Source organism: Taeniopygia guttata, chromosome 1 (assembly GCF_048771995.1).
Source record: "Taeniopygia guttata chromosome 1, bTaeGut7.mat, whole genome shotgun sequence".
NCBI lineage: Eukaryota > Metazoa > Chordata > Aves > Passeriformes > Estrildidae > Taeniopygia > Taeniopygia guttata.
The window spans coordinates 33,688,780-33,709,557 of record NC_133024.1 but is presented as its reverse complement, the minus strand read 5'-3'; the positions used below and the strand labels follow the sequence as shown (position 1 = coordinate 33,709,557).

Genomic DNA, 20,778 nt, shown 5'->3' with positions numbered 1-20,778 from the left:
CCGGGAGTATTTTCGGTCAAAAAAAAGTTCAAGATATCTCAAAAAAAGAATACTGATTACATAAGTAAAGGCTTATGTCTGTCATGAATCTTTCTACTGCTTAGGAAGACACAGAGTTTTCAACTTTGTTACCTCTGCTTTTCTACAAACTGCCACAACATCAAGAAATGTGTGAGAAACAGCAGCTTGGTGTAATGACTGACCTGAAATCTCTCAAAGGATCCTTTCACTCCTTCTTATAGTAATTAAAAAATTCACGCAGATTAAACTTGTTTTAGTGGTTCATTAAAACAACAATAATTTAAAAGTTACCATTGCTTTGTTTACACCAGAGTTTCAGAAGCTGGCTTCTTAGAAAATGGATTTCAAATCCACTATGTCTGTTACTGCTGATTCCATTTTATTTCCAGCTTGCACAAGGGCTGTTTGGCTTATCTCTTCTCAGAAAGAGACACCATGAATATTTGGGTGTGCTGAACTAAAGCATATATATATATATATATATATATATATATATATATACACACACACAGTGAGAGGGCATAGCATTTCTGAAAACCAGGTAGGTTCTACACTTCTACACTTCTGGAAAGAGCTGGAGAACCTGGGATAACATCATCACTTTGGTTTGTCCTTCCAGAGAAGAAATGTTATACAGCTAGAGCAATGAACTGAACACCTCTATTTGGGCTATAACTGTTGAGCAACAAGGCTGCCCTCATGTCAGAAAAGCACAAGAAACCAGACATATCAGCTGACGTGCAGCCAGAATGCTGAATCCACTCAAAGTCACAGAGTTCTATTTGCAGCTTCAATCATTTTTCTCCACTGGTACTGTGCAAGTCTGTGCATGCTGATGGAAGTATGAGATCCAGCTAAGGTGACATTTTTTAGACATGTGATATTTGAACTATATTAAAAATTTCATTTCAGAACTCATCTGTCAAACTAGTTTTTTGGGTTGGGGGGCAAATAGGCACCACACAGTCATAAGCCAATACCCAGCACAAGATCTGTTTTGGGTTAATACATGAGGGTCCATTTCACTTCAAGACAAGAGAAACTGGAGAAGCAAGAACAAACAGTGGTACAATATTGATCAAGAGGAGGAGACTATTGTAGCAGGGATGTTTGCTATGACTGCAACCAGCTCTTCTTTCAGGACAAAACACAGTTTTGAAGATGAAATGAGATAGTCGCATAGCTCTCCCTGAAAAGCTTCTGTGCACTGGGGGTGACAATACCACCAAAATTCCTCACTGAATATGTCATGAAGAACTGAAGAAGCAGATGTGGAAGTCAAGAGTTAGTGAGGCACAGGAGTAGACATGCAGAGAGATGACAGACCTTAGGAATAAGACAAAATGGTAGTTGCTGGTGCAAGGATGGAAGTTAACAGAGGTTTCCAACAGCAAGGCAAATATGGTTAAAGAAATTAGCTCAGAAAGTGATCTCTATGAAGAGATTGTCCATTTGGATAGGTAAATGGATCAAGATTACATAGAAAAAAGAAGCATATTCCTAAAGGCTCTTTTCAAGAAGGAGGAGAGTGAAAGGGTGAAATCCACTCCTTCATAGTACACAAAGTTCTAGACAAGTGCTTAATTCACAATCCAGCTAAATATTATAAAGGCAAACAAGCAGTAAATTGTCTCATCTCTAAACCAGGGGCAGCTTTCACAATAACCTGTGACAGATTAAAGTGGTACGAGTGAGGATCAAGGACAAGCAAATGTGTAAAATGTACAAGATGAAAACTCATAACATCCTATGTTTCAGTACTTGTCTAGTATTTGTAACTGTACTATAAAAAAAACCCCAAACAACTGTGGAGATAAATTATATTTTCAAGTTGATAGCTTCCCTTTAATTTACCAGGTTGTTACTCTGGGGATTGTATTTATGATTTGCTAAAACCTGAAAGCATCTGTTCCAGATTATTAAAAAAAGCCTAAACAAAAGGGGCTGGATATTTTCTCTTTCATATATATATTTATCTTAGTGAGAAAAGATACATTCATCTATCCAAGAAATCACTCCTAGGATGACCTTTATGTGATCCAGAAGTCTTGGGGTGATATCATTCTTTATTCTTGGGAGCTATTTAAGAAGCATTTTAATAAAGACGTACTGATAGACTGCAGAAATATATAATGGACTCTTAAGCCTCTCTGTGGAGACCTGTGCCCTTTGCACATGGAGGGCAGTGAATTCTCTTGCTTAGTTGCTCAGATTGGTGAAGAATCAGAGTTAATAAATGTGTGAGACAAATTGTTCTGAAATATTTTTAGAATGAATCTTAATTAGAGTACAATTGTCCCTGAATATCAATTTTACAGAACTCTTACAGCTTTATAGGACAAAGAAGTATACTTTAGGAGCTGATGTACTTGTTTTTGCAGGTAGCTAAAATATAACTTCTCAGAGTCTTATTAAGAAACAACAAATTGTATCACAAACTGTTCAGAGGAACTACTAGCTTGTGGAAGAAGCCTCTTGGGAAATCCTGGTATTTTTATGTTCATAATTTTTTCAGACTAATCTGGTATTCCCTTGTTGAAATATATCATGGTTTAGGAAAATTATTTTAGAAAAAATACATTAAAATTGCAAGAGCTGTTAAGTGATATTTTCAAACTAGATCTATCATTTTTGACCTTGATACACACAAGTGGAATTTACACAATAGTCTGACCTCAATGCTTATCATAATAGAGACTCACTGCTTAATTAAAAGTTTGGCTCATTCTGTATGCTGGTTGATACTCAGGCACATTTTCATTGGGGAAAATTATTGTTTCTGGTCCCTCACAGCTGTTCTGGCCTGCTCCCAATCCTTTGCAGATGTAATAACAAATCCCAGATCAAAAAACTGCCTGGAGGTTGTTTGATAGGCATATTATATAAATGTGAAAAAAAAAAATAAACCCAAATAAACTTGTTGTGGAGGATGTGACTCTTTCACAGATGCTGATCTGGTTTAATTTAATATCAAGATCCCAGATCCATCCCACTAATGACAGCAGAAAACAATTTTTGAACTAAACAATCAGATCTCCTTGTCAAAAAGGACATATGAAACCAGCAAGTCTTCTAAATCTTCATGCAGGGCACACCAACACGATCGTGATGTTAAACTAAAATCATAGAATCATAAAATATGTTCAGTTGGAAGGGACCCACAGCAGTCATTGAATCCAACTCTAGGCTCTGCACAAGACAGCCCCAAGAGTCACACCATGCTCCTTAATGTGTTGTCCAAACACTTCTTCAACTCTGTCAGGCTTAGAGCCTTGGAAGTGACCACTTCCTTGGGGAGCCTGTTCCAGTGCCCATCCACCCTCGGGGTGAAGAACCTTTTCCTAATAACCAACTTAAACCTTCCCACACACAACTTCAGGCCATTCCCTTGGGTGTTATTGCTGGTTACCAGAGACAAGAGGTCAGTGCTGCTCCTTTGAGGAAATTGCAGACTGCAATGTGGTCTCCCCTCAGTTTCCTCTTTTCCAGGCTGAACAGACCAAGTGCCCTCAGCCACTCCTCATACGGCTTCCCCTCAGGACCCTTCATCATGCTCGCAGCCCTCCTTTGGACACTCTCCAATAGTTTTATATCTTTCTTATCTTGTGGTGCCCAAAAGTGCACTCAAGGTGAGGCTGCCCCTGTGCAGAGCAGAGCAGGACAATCCCCCCTCACTTGCCCGGCTGGCCATGCTGTGCCTGATGCATCCCAGAACACGCTTGGCTCTCCTGGCTGCCAGGGCACTGCTGACACATGTTCAGTTTGCCATTAATCAGGAACCCCAGGTCCCTTTCCCCTGCACTGTGAAAAAGTGAGAGGAAACAAAGGAAAAGGCTTTTCATCATGAGCATGTCTAACTATGCAAACACAAGGAGATGGCCAAAGCAGAATGATGTCTAATTCCAAGCCTTGTCCGTGGGACAGAAATTGCCTGTTTACAGAGTGCCATGATATGTATGTTGCCCTACTCTCAGCATCACAATAGCATTTCTGTCCACAGGATGACACAGTTCTGGATAGATACAACTTTGTTTAAAATGGAAACATTGGCCTGACCATATTAAAACACATTCAGAAACAACTCTAAAATGACATTTAACAGACGCTCTGGCACTCAAGTTATTGACAAGCTACAGAACAAATAACAAATTTATAAATAGAGACTCAGCATGGATACCCAGTATCGGCAAGGCATTTAGCTGCAGCTAGTAATAAATAAGGGTTTTAATAACGCAGTGACTTTGCAGTTACCCACTGCTAAGCATTAGCAAACCCAGTTAAGAAAAAAAGCAAAGTGTATAAAATAATCTCTTCAAGTAAAGAAAAGCTTAACAGTGCATTTAAAAAAATACAAAGTTACTGTATATTAAAAAATAATAAACTTAAACATAGAGCTAATCTTCAGCATTGTTGTTCAATAACTATCCAGTTAGGGTTGTTACACATCCTTGGGTGCAAAAGGAACATGACTAGCAAAACACACACCAAGATGTCACTCATACTGTACCCCTTTAAAAGAGTGTTGCTGTCTTGAAGGAGAACTTAGTGCCAAATAGAATTACTTGGGAATTGACTCTGGCAAAAAATCAACCCACAGACACAAATTGCATTTGATCAGATAAATGTATACTATAGTGCTGAATCTAGTGAAGAAACAGATGCATAAGACTCAATGTTTTGAACATTCTAATGAAACATTATGGTTGATCATACCTAATGACTCTTGCATATTAAGTATAATCACTTAAAGAGAATCAAATGTGGCTCCTGGGAGTAAATCAAGCCATACAAATTAAGCTGTACCCAGTTGCAAACAAAGAAAACAAACAAAATTCCAGAGAAGAGACTGAATTTTCATAGGCACGCGTAGAAGGGGATGAAGTTTCATGGCTTTTTTAGACAAGCTGTTAGTGTGAAACAGATTAATGGTTTGCTTATTGCTTCAGGCAGAAGATTTTTAAGTAAGGGTTTTACTACTGGAACTTTTAACAAGCCAGCACTTAGAGGACAGAGAAGTAATTACAGTGTTTATAATAGCTGGGTACAAGGATAGTAGGCATTCCTGAAGCAAACAGATATAAGAAGATTCATTTTGCATGATGCAATTAAATATATTTGCAAATCAAGCCTCTCAACATAAGAAATGCATGAAACAACAGGAATTAAATGATGAACTGGAATCTTTGGGGACCATGTTAAAGCAATGATCCCACATTGTGCTGAATGAAGATTGTGCACATGAGATCAGGGTGTGATGATCAAACTTGCACAGCAACTACAAATGATTATCATTCAATATGGCAGAAGTACCTGCATCACATGCCCTATAAGTAAATAGTCTTTTCATGCAGGAACTGGCAGACCTTCAGTTGCCAGATTTATATGTAAGTGCAATAGCAGAGTGTTCTTTTCCTTCACCTCAGCTTTCTATCTAGATAAAGGTCAAAACACTGCTGACCAGAAATAAGCAACACTGAAGATCAAATTAAAGACTATAGTGGTTAAAACAAGGGTAAAGTTATGTCTTTTAATGAGTGCATGGAGCTAAGTGCAAGCCTGCAGCTTCAAGCAGTGTTTCTATTGTCATACTAAAGAGCAACTCCATTTTTGTTTTATCAGATTAATTCCTCCATCTAGGTAATTTTTTTGCTCTTCATTATTATATTTTCTAAATATCTCAGGGTTTCAATTGTATCTATCTACACAACGCTTGGGCAAGAGGCATCCTTTAGCTACTGACTGCTTACTGCAATGCAGAGAGTCCTGCCCAGGAAGACAGCTTTTTCCCAGGGCAGTGGCCATAAGCTGAGGAGCTGGACTCAGACCTGCATACTCACTCTCAGGCTGCAGGAACCCACTAATACTGCTGCAGAGACAGCAGAGATGGAGAATACCTTTCCCCAGACTCACTTGGAACTGGGAAGGGAGAGGGCACTTCTTGAAGCATTGCAAGACCTGAATTTAAAGCACTTTCAGCTCCATCCCTATCTCACAATTTCTAGGGGTGAAAAGAAATAAGTCTTCTTTTTCCAACAGGGACAATTTAAGAGCCATAATTTCAAGAAAATGCTTTCAAGCTGTGAATGCTAGTCTTATAAACCTTGGTCCAAAGAAGTAATGAGGCTCTTTGGCAGAGGTGAAATTACAAACAAATCCTGTCTTCATGATTTCCAGCAGCAGACTGGGCACATCCCCAGTCAGCTGCAGTGAATACCATGCTGAATGTTTATAAAATAAGGTAAGGCTGAATTTCCCAGCACTGAACACTTTCTGTACTTCCAGTTCAAACAAATTCAGATTAGACTTGCAAAACGGCTAGAGCACCCAATATAAGGCTTAGTCTTTTCAGACTCTTTTCTGAGCGTCTTCTCCTGGCCCCCACGGGAAGCCAGGTACCAGGCTACATGGACAGATCACTATTGCTAAGTTTATGCCAATGTAGATGCTTTATTACTACAACTTGTATTGATTCAGCTTAAAAGCATTCAAGATCCTCAGAAACTCTGGAGGCACATTATGTCTGTAGTGTCACATCTACACAGCCGTGTTTCCTAGGTAGGTGCCTGGCATTTGTTTGTTCCCAAAATTAGTCTGGACCATACCAATTAGCTCAACATCTAAGCACTGTCAGCATCCACAAACTCATGTCTCTGTCATACCTTCACAACCTGCTCATTTAGGTGAACTCCAGCTACACTTCCTCCCCTTTGTGTCACCAACCCTCCTACTGCATGCAACAACCTGCATCCCCTAAATGTGGTTTAAGAGGAATGAACATACGGCTCCCTGGGACATAGTGGGCATTTGGAGTTCTTAATTTTTTCTGTTAAATCCTCCCCCTTCCAGATTTAAATAGAAGTATGGTGACAATGGGGAGGTGGAAAAGAGTGAAGAGAAAACAGGGAGAAGGGCTTTGCATTTATGACTTTTCAACACTGGTGTTTGTGCACTTGCTGGGGAGGGAGCATTCCACCCTTAGGTATGCAAAAGACAAAACAGCCCAGACCTTAATACTTGTCAGAACAGTAATCGCTATAAACTCTAAGTTACAAAGCCATGTGTCAGTACTCTGTCCCAATAAATATTTAATTATTCCACACAAACAGGTAACATCCCAATAAGAAAAAGCTAAATAATATCTGTCAACACAATTCTTAGTGAACTCTTATGGGTGAGAAGAGAAGTACTATCAGCTCCTCTCTGGTCAAGAAAGGAGCTGTACATGGATTTCCACATCCTCAGAAAAATATATCCTTGCCAAATAGCTTCTTCATAGGGAAAAATGTACCAGCAGCGCCTTTACACCTCTATTATGAGAGAGCTCTAGCTATGGTCTTATTTACAGAATAGAGATTGTGATTCTGGACCTTAATCAGGATAAGGTATCAACATCTTGATGAGGCATATTTTAAGGGCATGACACCTTGCCCCATATTTGGAATTCATTACTTATTAGTTTACAGGTCTATGCTGTGTTTTGTGGACTTCAATCCTGAACAACTGTTTCTGCCCAGGCAGTGCCCCATAGATATGGTCATAACTCACATCTCCATACAGTGAGATACCTCAGACACTGTAACTCCCAGTTCCCTTTCTTTACTTAATTCTTAAGTTCTCTTCTCAGACTTCACATACAGTCCTTCAGTAAGTACACAGAACAGTAAGAAACTAAAACCTGCTGCTCCCAAATCCTGAGTTAGTATTTTCATTAAAACATAAATCTTGCAAAGTAGTCTCCAGAATTTTTTTTTAATATAGTTGGAGATATAGTGCCTGAGATATCAACACTAATTGCTTTTCATAGTGTCTCAAGGATTTTTGTTTTAGAAACTAAAATATTTCACACCTCTAAGTATAGCTCCTTTGAGAAGAGTCTAAGACAACTAAATATTTGCTATCCCAAAAGATAAGATTTTTCATTACAACCTAGCATTTGTTGTTATAGGGGCATGTAGGGCACTGAGCTCTGGGATCCCTGTGATGAGAAGGATGTGGATCTGTTGGAGTAGGTCCAGAAGAGGCCAAGAAAACAATCAGAGGGCTGGAGTACCTCTCCTATGAAACAGGTTGAGAGAGTTGGAGTTGTACAGCCTGGAGAAGAGAAAGTTCCAGAGAGACCTCATTGAGGACTTTCAGTACCTTAAGGGGGCTACAAGAAATATGGAGAGGGTCTATTTACAAAAACATGTAGTGATAGGACAAGGGGTCATGACTTTACATTGAGAGATATTAGGTTTAGATTGAATATTATGAGGAAGTTCTTCACTATGAGGATGGTGAGATACTGGAACCCAGGAAAGCTGTGGTTGCCGCATCCCTTAGAGTGTTCAAGGCAAATTTGGAGGTGGCTTTAGAAACCTGGTCTACTGGAACATGTCCCTGCCCATGACAGGGGGAGCTGGCACTAGATGATCTTTAAGGTCCCTTCTAACCCAAACCATTCTGCAGTGCTGCATGATTCTGTGATGTGTTTAAGTGCTTTCTGGAACAGGACTGAATAAAACTTTATCCATGTCTTCTGCTATTTGAACGAAATCTAATGGGCTCTAATTCTCCTTAGAGAAACTCCAGTTTGTCTGTCATCAGGAAAGACCTTCCATCAGTGAAGAAATAAGTTACCTACAGAAATAGTTGACTCTCCACTGTGGGAGGTTTAATAGAACAGACTAGGCAAACATGTCAGGAACAGCTCAAATGCAGTAGATCTGCCCCAGGGCAAGAGAATGGACAACAGGGGTATTTTAGGTCCTCTCAAGAGTTATGTTCTAGAGTTCCTACATCATAATGAACGTGCTGGACTTTCATTTAGTGCCCAATATGTTACATTCCCTGCTTTCTATCTGAATATATAAAACAAAAAAAAGCCTTTGCAAATAGAACCTAATAAACATTTCTAGTGAATCTGAACATAGTCTAAAAACTGTTTTATTGATTCTGAAACTATCCACAAACTTAAGCCAGTTTTGTCAAGCTACATTTACAGGAGGGAAAGCAACATGGATAAATTCACACAAAAACCACATTCATATGGGTCCTTCTTTCTTCCTTTTCACTAACACCCACCCACTTGAATTATTTTTGTCTATGATATTTACAGCTCTGCCAGATACATTGACACATATATTTAGTATCTATAGAGGGCGAAATGCAATAATAATTGTGATGACAAGAAATACTGCATTTTTCATCTGCAAACATTGAATTCACTGTCTACTGTTTACTCTGACGGCCAACAAAACTGTTAATGATGAAGTGAAAAGCAAGGATGTGGTGTTTAAATACATAGGCCATACCGAAACATTTATCAATTTCATGTGTACTAGGGTATCCTTCAGGATTAAAACCTAAATAGCACAGAATATCGCTAAAAGCATGCAAGTAAAAAAAAAAAAAAAGAAAAAAAAAAAAGTGGAGGGAAAAAACCCTAAAACATTAACTATCACTAAAATAGATTCCACTGACTTTTCACTTGCTTTTACAAAGGCCATTCAAAATTACAGTCTCTGAGTCTGGGAGACATCTCTCTTCTCGGGCACTCTCTGAGAATGATAGGAGATTATAGGATGGTCATGATCCTTTCACATCTATTTAAAGAGATGAAGATCCAGCCCCAGTATGCTGTGAGATCTAGCACCAGTTTGCTAAAAAACACTATGGTAATCACAGGTGCAATATGGCAAATTTTTACAGTATTGCAAACAACCAAACACCTTTTAACTAAAAATCTACATTTTCAGAAAAGCAAGTACATAAATACAAAGGAGGGCTCACAGTGCATCTGTGCTGGACACTAAAGCTTCTTTCTTTTTATCAACAATTAAGACAGAAAAAGAACCAATTTATATTGAAAAAATTGCATGCAGACAGCCAAGGAAGGTTTTCAGTGGAAGACATGAAAGGAGGATGACGTCTGAACTTTCTGATAATTCTTGGGCTTAGAGTGCTGCATCCAGCTCTGGGGTCCTCAGCACAGCAAGGACATTGACCTGCTGGAGCAGATCCAGAGGAGGTCACAAAGAACCACAGAGAGATGAAGCACCTCCCCTATGAGGAAAGCTAAGAGAATTGGGATTGTTCAGTGTGGAGAACAGAAGGCTTGGGAGTGATGTAACTGCAGCCTTCCAGTACCTGAAAGGAGCCTACCAGAAAGCTGCAGAGAGACTTTTGACAAGGACATGTAGTGATAAGACAAGGGAATTGCTTTAAACTGAAAAATGGGAGGTTTAGATTAGATATAAGGAAGAAATTCTTTAGTGTGAGGGAGCAGAGGCACTGGCACATGTTGCCCAGAAAAGTTGTGGTTACCCCATCCCTGGAAGTGTTCAAGTTGGATGGGGCTCTGAGCAACCTGCTCTAGTGGAAGGCATCCCTGCCCACAGGATTAGATGATCTTTAAGGTCCCTTCCAACAAAAGCCATTCCATAAGTCTATGATTCTATGAAAGAAGGGAAACCTTTTCTTTCCAACTTTGGGACATGTAATTGAGGATGGAAAAGGAAGGACAAAACAATCATTTCCCATGAGGGATGGACCATGAATAAAAATTCGAATAAATGTGATATATTGGATTATTTGATTACATTTTCATATGGTAATTTTTCATAGAAAGCAAAGGGCTATCTTGGATTTGTACAACAGCTTGTACATCCAGCTTGCAAGAATCAGTTCTGACTCAGAACTGCTGATAGTATGTTGGGCTGTCATAAGAAAAAAACCAAAAGCCTACACTTCCAGTCTCTTTTGCCTGCAATTGACCCTTAAAATATATATGATTATATATACGTGTGTGTACATATATATATATATGTATGTATGTATATACATATATAAAATACATGGTTTTTTTAATATATACATATACACACATATAAATATTTATTTATTTATTTAAAATTGTTCTCCCATTACCCTGTTGAGATTTATGGAGAGACAGCAAATTTGAATATGGCACCCTGGATTCTGACTGCCAGTACCCTGCTTTGGAAAGGCTATTCCAGGCTATGCTATGGTTTTCTATTGTTTTCCTTTCAGAGAACATTTTTTTCATAAAATGAGAAGAGTTTGGAGTTGGCCCTGTATCTATTATCTTCAGCATAGAATTTAGAGCTCAAATTCCCCTGTACAGGATCAGCAGCACACCCCTCAGATAGCAATGGGTTTAAGGAAGAAGAGGTTGAGGGTCAAATACTTTGATGAGACCGGAATAAAAAGACAGTCAGATGCACCAAAAGATAACAGGAACACACTTTCACCATTTCAAAGCATAAATATTTGTGCTTAAAAAAAAAAAAAAAAAAAAGACAGATATTAGTTGTCTGTGCCTTCAAACTGTGAGTCAAATGTTAAATCATTCATGGGATATATCTGATATTAGTGTTAAGACTCATTTGTTCTGATTTCACTCAAAACCAGAACGCTTGTTCTCATTAATTCTGCAAGCTTCTTTTGCTAATTAATTTTTATAATAAATTTCTTCATTTCTTCTGAGAGTTTTGATCTAGCCACCTTTAATTCTGATTTATCTTTTTGAAGAATCACATCTAAAATGTCATGTAGAACTACAATTTCTATCTGAGTGTTACATTGTTTAAAAGGAGGAAAGCTCTTAAAAATAGTTATGCCTATGGGAAAGTTCTTGCTAACAACTTTTAAAACTTGAAATGCCTTACTTACCATGACAACAATGAAAATATTTATACATTTTTCTCATCTCTGATTCTGGTCTGGAGATTTGCAGTTTGCAGTCCATGCCCACCCTATTTCTCTTTCACTGTTTAAGAACAGAGAAATGCATTTCTTTCTTCTGTGGGATTTGTTTTCATCTTTGAAGCACAAATGTGGGTGGAGACAAGTAGTTTAGATTGCTAATATTGTTAATAATAATCTGGAGGTTGGCAAAAGCAGATTAGAGTCGGGAGTGAAAAAGAAAGGATTTGAATGCTTGCATTGGCTACAGGAGAAGAGCAAAGGTGTGCAAACTTCTATGTATCTGTTGCTCATGCAGAGACTATTTTGGTTGATCTCTGTGAACATGGACTGTGGAAAAGTTCAGCCCAATGTCAGTCACAGAAATGTGAAAAGGCCTATTAAATTTTTTTACGCAGAATGTAATCACTGGAATATTAATAACCTCAGTGGTTATCAGCAAGTAGAAAACATATATTCTCTTTTGGGGGGTAATCACAGACATCAAGTATCAGATAAAGTACATCAAGGATGAGAAAACAAAAGCTTTCTACTTTCCCTTTGACAGATTGCAACAGAAAGGATAAAGAAGTTTGCAACATAATCCAGATCAGAGGGATAACACTATATGTATATATATATATATTCCACACCCTAATATAATGCCTTAATTAACCCATCCTTTCAATCTTATACACCATTGCATGGCTTTTCTCAGGTTTGAGACATCTTACTCAATACATATATTTTAATTCTTAATCTGTTAAATTACCTCCTGTTTTTTCTGCAGATTTTCATGGTCTGTAGCAGATGTCGTCTTCTCCCATTTCTCTGCAACTTGATTTGCTTCTTCTATTTTTTGCTCATAGCTTTTCTGGGAATTTAGCAGTGTCACTTCATAAAACTCTTGAATATCTGTTTGTAAAGAGGAACAAGTAAAAGACATTATTTGCCATATTGGCTTTGACTCCCTCTTGTTTTCCTTTGATACATACTTACACATTATAATCATAATGATAAACATGTACTACATTTTTAGTAGAAAGCACAAAAGTTTAGAAAAAAATTTAGACTTTTTTTTCTAAAATTTCTATGAGATTTTTGAGTCATATTCTCATTTTTAAGAGGCCTTTAGAAAAATATATAAAAACGTAAAGGAATAACATTATAAGAAGAGATTCAAAAAATATGTTACAGGCACACCTGAAAAATATCAACAGAACAAACCCTTTTACAGGGAGAAGTTACAGATTGCTTTAACCAGTAACCTAGAAATTTGCAAATTTAAAATACCTTAAGAGAAACTTGTTAACACCCATCCAAGGCACCTGAATCACTCTCAGCCCTATCTGCAGGTGCATTTGGTAATTTTTTTCAAGTGGGGTGCACAGCTTGAAGGAAGACTTTGTGGGCTCACCACTTCAGAATTCTGTTGCCATTCAGAAGTGGCTGGGTAATGTTTGGTTTCAATCAAGAATAAGCAACAAGCTAGGTCTTAAAATATATTGTTCAGGTGTTCCTATCACATTTCTTTCCACGGGGCATGATCAGATATGCAAGATCCAGCAGTGAAAACAATTTCATTGAAACCTATGCACATAATGACTTAAGGAGGGGGGGGGGGGAAAAGTGTTCCATTCCTTGGGCGAGAAGTTTTCAGTCAGATGGTCACACACAACAGGTGTCACATTGTCTAGTGAGATAATGGACTTATCAAAGAAAAAATAAACTGTACATTATTTGATTTAATAAACGTGGACTTTCTCCTGGATAAGAAAGAAAGGAAGATTGGATCTACCTGGATACTCCTTGGGACCTCAGAGGAAAACCTTTCTATAGGGTTTGTGCTTGTCCTCACATTCAGTCTCTGGCCAGATGTCAGAAGTCTCTCTTCCCTCTCTTTAGGAACAGCTAAAGTTGAACTTTTCTTCTAACTCCTTTTACAACTTTATAACTTATTATGTATTCTATTTGTCATGTACATCAAGAAAAAAAGAATCACAAAATCATTAAGGTTTGAAAATACCTCAAAGATAAAAATGTCCAGTCTTCAACTAAATGCCACCATGCCCACTAAATTGTATCGTGTAGTGCCACATCTACTCATTTTTTTAACACCTTGAGGGATGGTTACTGCACCACTTTCCTGGGCACCCTGTTCCAATGCTTGAACCCTTCCAGTGAAAAAATTTTTCCTCATATCCAACCTGAAACTGCCCTGGCACAACCTGAGGCCATTTCTATTTGTCCTGTTGCTCCTTACCTGGGAAAAGAGGCTGATCCCCACCTTGCCATACTAACTTATATTTCACACATATATTTGTAAGAATTTATATTTGTGAGAATTTATCTTTCATATTACTATGAACATTCAATTTCACATTAAAATCAAAACCTGTTTTTAAAACAAAAAGCTACAGGACAGCTGCCATGAGAAAGAAAGTTTCTCAATTCTTACTACAGGGAACTTTTTACAGTTGGTTTGAATGCTCCTAGTACAATTGAAACAGTTGTAATATATGGTTCAATGCCAGGTCAATTTGTATTGCAACAGCAAGTAAAATATAGCAGGTTAATATCTAATTATCTCTAGATAAATACTTTACAGAAATAAGCTAGCAATTGCCCTCTGGCAGTGGCATTCAGCTGGCATCACTGATGTTATCAGGGTATTAATTGGGTTGACAGTATTCAGTCAAGGAACAGTAGAACTGTGCTTTCGCTCTAACGTTAAAGCCTATCTTGCCCTAGTGTTTTCATTAAAAATGATGTGTGAGCCACATTTGCATGTGTATGCACATGTGCAAAATAAATATTAAAACCTCAGTCTCTTTGTAAAGGTCCTTATCTATTCTGAGAAGGCCACGGGTTGCTTTTGCTGGAATAACGATCACTGGTGCACAGAGAAAAGCACTTGAGTACTTATACGGTCACAGAAGAAAGCACAGAAGATTCACTAAGTTGGCTGCTTTGTAATTCGATAAGCTGAAATTGCCATTTCTGTGGAACAAGGCTAGCCAGAAACTTGCAGTCAGACAAGGTTTGCAAAAAATGTGCTTTGTAATTTGCTCTGAGTAAAACCTGCTCTATCAAGTAATCTCTGCTACACGAGAGGAGCAATCATACTAGGAGGGGAAAAGTGTTGAATACTACTGAGGATAGAATTGGAGTGAGCAGCTGTAGAATCAAGATTGGAGCCACAGTCATAAAGAGGAGTCATGGGGGCATGGTAATTGTTATGTAAAATGAGCAAAATACAGTCTGTCTCCAAGTGGGGGCTTACACGAAAATAATTCAACAAAAAGTCTAAAATCTTACCATAGAAATCAGAAATCATATAATGTCTTGGGTTGCAATAGACCTTAAAAACCATCTAGTTCTACTTTCCCTCCATGGACAGTGAAAACTTCCACTATATCAGGTTGCATCAAGCCCCATTCGACCTGCCCTCGAACACTTCTGGGGATGAGGCATTTCTTACACAAACTGAGTCTGTACCTAGTATTTCCTGGCACAATATTCTATCCCATGAAAGCAAGTTTATATTTCATGTAGAAATGGCAATAATTGATGAACTTTGTGAGCGCAAAACACATCTTCATTTTGACTATCTTTACTGCTCCAAACATTTTGTTAAGCGATTAATTCACGTTTGTTTAAAGTGCCAGTGAGTCTCACTGGATTTTCTGTCTAACAGAATTTGTTCATTTACTTCTTAATAGATTACTTACTTTTTTTAATAAAGTCTGCTTGCTCTCCCTTTAGCCTAGCCAAAATATTTTGTCAGTTTTGCTATATAAAGATAAATTGCAGACAATAAAGTTTTTATGTGTGTATATATATATTCTAGTACAAAGTAATTCTAAAGATACTGTGAGTTATTTTATTTCTGATAACTCCATCACTGGGGAAGAAGGAAAACAAATTTTCTGTACACCAATATGGTAGAGTACATATCAGTAGCATTTTGTAATTGTCCACGGACAAGCATATGGTAGCTGGCTGCATTTGTTCTCTGCAGGAAAGCTCTAAGAGTCCCCACTTCTCCTTCCTTACAGTGCAGGAGTGAGCAGGGTCTCACCTTTATAGAAATGTCAGAAAGCACTATCTGTTCCTGAAGCTGGAGACACTTCTCAGTTTGAGGCCTCAGGTTTTTAGTATTGTTAAAAAAAAAAAAAAAATACGCTCAGATTTGTGCTCTTTCTAACCTCACTTTTTAAAAAAGAAAGTTTAAACAAAAATAGTTTAGAAAAAGAATTGTAGCAGACACAGTGTTTAACTCACATAAAAGAATGACCTTTCAGACAGCAGCTACATAAAAAGTAAAAAATGTATGATCAGACAGAGCTGAACAGGCTGCCTAAACTCTGCCATTTTCTCACTTTTTAGTGGTTGGAGTGGTTTTTTTCCCTGACTTTGTAGTGGTTAGGCTGCAGCCTGCAACCATTAGCCCAGTGCAATTTCTCTTCTAATTTATATGAATGACAATATCCATTTGTGATATCTAGTATAGAGCTCTGAGACCAAAGGGGTTAAATAATACAAAAAGGCAAAAAAGGCCTAAATTGCTGTCCATCTTTTGTGACCATGGGCTTTCACCAGCATTCTAATGAGGAAAAAAAATAAGATAAAGCAATACAATTCCTAATTCATCTGTAAGCAGTTGAGCACCAGAAAGACAGAATTAAATTGAGGGGAATTCAGAAAAAGACAGATGATTAAAGGTCTGAGAGGACTAACTTCTGAGCAAAGATTAAAGGAAGAGAATAATAACAACATGTACTTTCATATTTCCTTTCATTTCAAAGCAAAACAAACTTTAAGAACCATATAGTGTTGGCTGAAAAAATTACCCATGGCCTCAAAGAGAAGCAAACCAGCAGGGTCAAAAGGCAGAGGCTCACACATGAGCTCACCAGATGTGTTCAGCCCTTTGTAATCAATAACCCATTTACAGTGGCTTCAGAATCACCAGTGGATTTGAGACAACACAATTCCATTTTTAAAAGCCCTCTTTGCTGGAAAGGGCAGATGTAGCTGCACAAGAAAATTGAGAACAATTCCTCAGTGTGCTGGGAACAAGGCAAGAATCTCTCACTCTTAGAAGCTTTCTCCTTTATTCAAGATACTCAATAGTGTGATTTAAGGTCAGAAGGGGAAGGTGATCAGCATTTGCTCCCACTTATGCATCTTGGTGCCCTCGGTGTCTTCAGCTGTGTGAATCAGTAAATTCAGCTGGTAGCCCCAAGGCTGGATGAAGTACATGAGATAAGCTTTGGCATCTGTATGATTTCCACCCACACAGAGAAGCACTGGCAGGTCCCAAATGCATCCCAGTACTTTCATGGACATTTAGAAATGTAGCCATCAAGGCACACACATCCCAGTGCATCAAGCAACTGGGATTATCCCAGTCTCTCTCTTTAATACCAGCTGACCTGGAGCTGCACTTTCCATGTACCAAACTGATGCAAAGGGTTAGGGAATGAGAACATCAAAAGATCAGTTTTCCAAGGTAATACAGTGCTGTAAGGACTTACAGAATGCAGTAGCCTGTCTCAAAACACTGTCAAGCTCAGAGAAAGAACTTGCTATGAAATAAACCACAACAAAATACGAGATAAGTGCAGATGGCACAGTAGGAAGGAGCTCGTTCCAGGCCTAACAGAGTTGAAGGTCTGGTTAGCATCCGGACAAAGAAATCCCACTGTGGCAAACTGAAAACGGAAAAACTGCTCACATATATGCCATCCCAAGTTATGACAATGGCACCTACACCCTGTGGATACCCAGAACTTTAGGACAGTATAAAGGTGATACTACAGAAGAATGACTTGGGGAGCCCCAGCACCAGGGTGAAGAAGGACTAGTAGAATGCCATGGAAACCATTGGGTGGTAATATCTTTCTACTTAATCTCTCTTACTTTCTTTCTCTTCCCCCTCTTTCTTTCCTATTTCTCTCTCTCTACCTCACATTTAACGTCAAATTAAATCTGTACTATTGATTTCAGCATATGGTCTCATTTGCACCTTATAAACATAACAAGATCATAACAAGTGCAAAATGGCTCAGCTTGAACTTGTGCAGGTTTGCAATACAGCTATGCAGTGAGGATGGAATCACAGAATTATATAGGTTGGGAGGGATCTTAAAGATCACCTAGTTCCAATACCCTTCCATGGGCAGGGACACCTTTGCCTAAACCAAGTTCTGTAAAGCCCCATCCAACCTGTCCTTGGATAGATTTGCGAGATACCAAACTCAGGATTCAGAACACAGGGAGCATAAAGGAAACTAGAGCAGAAGTGGAGATAAAAATCTCTTGCACCTCTTTTGCATTTAAAAAAGGAAGGGGAAGAGGAGGGAAGTCTGTATTCCAATAACAAACAAGACAATGCCAGGCTTTCTGATACCATCTATATTTTATACAACAAAAACAATTAAGCTTAAAAGGATAATCTTGTACATCGCTTAGCCTGAAGTCGTACCGCATGTGTCAGCAAATGTGCTTCCCCAGTGACTTCACAGTATATGTGGCCACTTGTAAAAGAGCAGTGAAAACTATTTTGTGCATCAAACCTTATCCAAAATCCACTGAATTTGCAGACACCTACCCCTACAGCATGTTTTGACCTCCACTGTGCTGACAGCTATTCCAAAAGCTGTTACCTTCATCTGTGCTCAGCAATGCAGTAAGATTTCCCTACATACATCTTGCTACCACCCCCTTTCACTTTATGTCTTGAGAGAATTTAGTAATGGCATCAAAATTCTAGTATCTGCAGAAGTTGTCTGTTGTTTCTGCAAACAGCTGCACAATTTTGCAATTAACTGTAATAGCATTAACAAAGTAGAATTCCATTACCCAAGGAATGAGCTCTCTGTGTATCATATTTCCATAGAACCAAACTGGGAACTGGAACAAATATTCTGTAGAATAAAAAGAAAGGGCTTGCTTGGGTTTTTTTTTTCTCTTCTTTCTAGAGGTCCACAGCCATAGAATTCATTTTTCCTATACTGTGCCAGTGCCCTGACTTGCTCTGCAGTACAAGTCCCATCTGTTTTTCCAGGGCATCCAGGGACAAGGTGGAATGGGGGTCTAAGGCAACACGCAAACACAAGCTGTTCCCTTTCTGGGAAATTTGGGACAGTCTTTTTGTCTATGTGTAGGATAGTATCTGATATGTACCTTTTAATGTTGTGTAACACAGCACAAATGACTACTGTCTGGCAGAACACTGCAGATCAAAATAAAGTCAGTTGTTGCAGGCTCCTGCTATAAATCTTTTTTTTAACTAAAGGAACATTACAGTGTATGTCTAAATGGCATCATTTATATCCTGGGGAGTAGATTATGCTGGGTCAGCTTCAGCCATCTGGTCTGAATTATTAGGTAGGAGTAAGGCGAATTGTGCAGGATGTTGTTCAAGATGGAAAACTCATTCAGGCAGCACAAGTAGCAGGGAACTGATCATAGATTGTACCAGCCTGGCAGTAAAGAGCTTTAGTGGCCCTGCTGATGGAAGCAGTCCAAAGAGAGGTTAAATAACATGCTTCACTCAATGCAATTATGTTGTGTGGGTTTTTTTCAAGCAAAATGTTTCCATATTGAGTAAAACTGCCATTTTGAGAGAGGAAAGATAACAAGCAAGAGAAGTTAAAATGTATCTTGAAAAACAGGGGGAGTTTTCAACTAAAGCAGGTCTGTGGCACTAACCCACGTGAGAAATGGCAGAGCTCCAGTTATCAGGCTGGCTCATCGCTTCACAGCCCTGGGGAGCTCCCATTAGCATCCCTCAGTGCAGCAGCAGTTAAAAACACCTTGCCCATTTCGGCTGCATCTCACCCTGGCTACACTGTATTTGCCTTGGGTCTGCACTAATAAAGGTGGAATCAGATTCAACAACAAAGGAAAACATCAAGGCTTTTTTTTTCAGTTGGCAAAGGTAATACAAAGATATTCCAAGTCAAAATGAAATTTAGCAGCCCTGCTTGCAAGGTTTTCAGACACAAGGAGTTGGTGCACAAGAAACATATATGCCAACCCAACAGCAATAGTTGCTGCAGGAGAAAAAGGTCCTCTATTCCATGTAGGCAGTGACACAATGCAGTGTAAGCCAGGGAAGCAGTCTTCTGCCAATTCCCTACAGTTGATGAATGCTCTTACATCTATTAAAAGCAGCATACTCTGGTAGAACATGTACCAAAGTAGGCAGCAAGAAATATGGCTCTGTTATTAACCGGTCTTGATTCCTGAGCTTCAGCAAATCCCTTTTATCCGGCCTAGATAATTTTGAAGTCTCTTCCAAATGGAATTATCCAAGATCCTGTCCTTTGTACATCTAAGTTGTAAACTCTTGGAGGCAGGAACCATTACTAAGCAGATACATATCTAAGCAAAATTACATTTTTTATTTAAAAAAATTCTGAAATACTCTACAGGCTGTAGGTAATAACTAGTTAGTAATTGATGTCCAATAGTTATTTGAATATATGAAATAAAAACATACTTTGAATACTTCCAGCTTTGCAGTACATTAGCAATATTGTTTATTACAGTATAACCAAAAATACAACCAGAGCTCTCCAAAAATATCTCAGCTAGGAGTATGCATCTCAAAGGTAGCTATCCTATATCCAGGGAGAAAAAAATATTGAACACAGATAGCTACACACGAAGAAGACAAAATAATAGCTTCAACCCTTCCTATGTGAGCGATGTTCATGTTAAGTGAAAACTAGAAAGCAATCAATCAGAGTAAACTCTGTATTTAAGCCTTTTCAGTGATGATATTGAGCATATTACTACAGTTCTGCCTACACATTCTAGCCATTTATTCATAAATAAGAACTTCAGTTTGGACTGAGAGTCAAAGAAAATGTATCACACCACAATAAGCAGGACTGACAAACAAGTAACAATGGATGACGAGAGAGGCACGTATAAGAAAAGTGAAGAGAAACAGCTTGATAGGGTCTTTTGTGATGGCACAAGGAAGAATGGTTTTAGTGTGAGGACCAATGAAGGAGGACCAATTTAGACCAGATATAAGAAAGAAGTTTTTACAAT

The 20,778-nt window shown here is 38.5% G+C and overlaps 1 protein-coding gene across 16 annotated transcripts in view; it reads right to left on the bottom strand.

Annotated features, from left to right (window-relative positions):
- DLG2 (discs large MAGUK scaffold protein 2) overlaps nt 1-20,778 on the bottom strand; it is a 988,777-nt gene that overhangs the window by 853,711 nt on the left and 114,288 nt on the right. For all 16 annotated transcript variants that reach the window (XM_030286703.4, XM_032751275.3, XM_032751277.3 and 13 more), the window contains one exon: nt 12,479-12,621. In XM_030286703.4, coding sequence (XP_030142563.1) covers nt 12,479-12,621 — 143 coding nt within the window. The remainder of the gene's footprint in view (nt 1-12,478; nt 12,622-20,778) is intronic.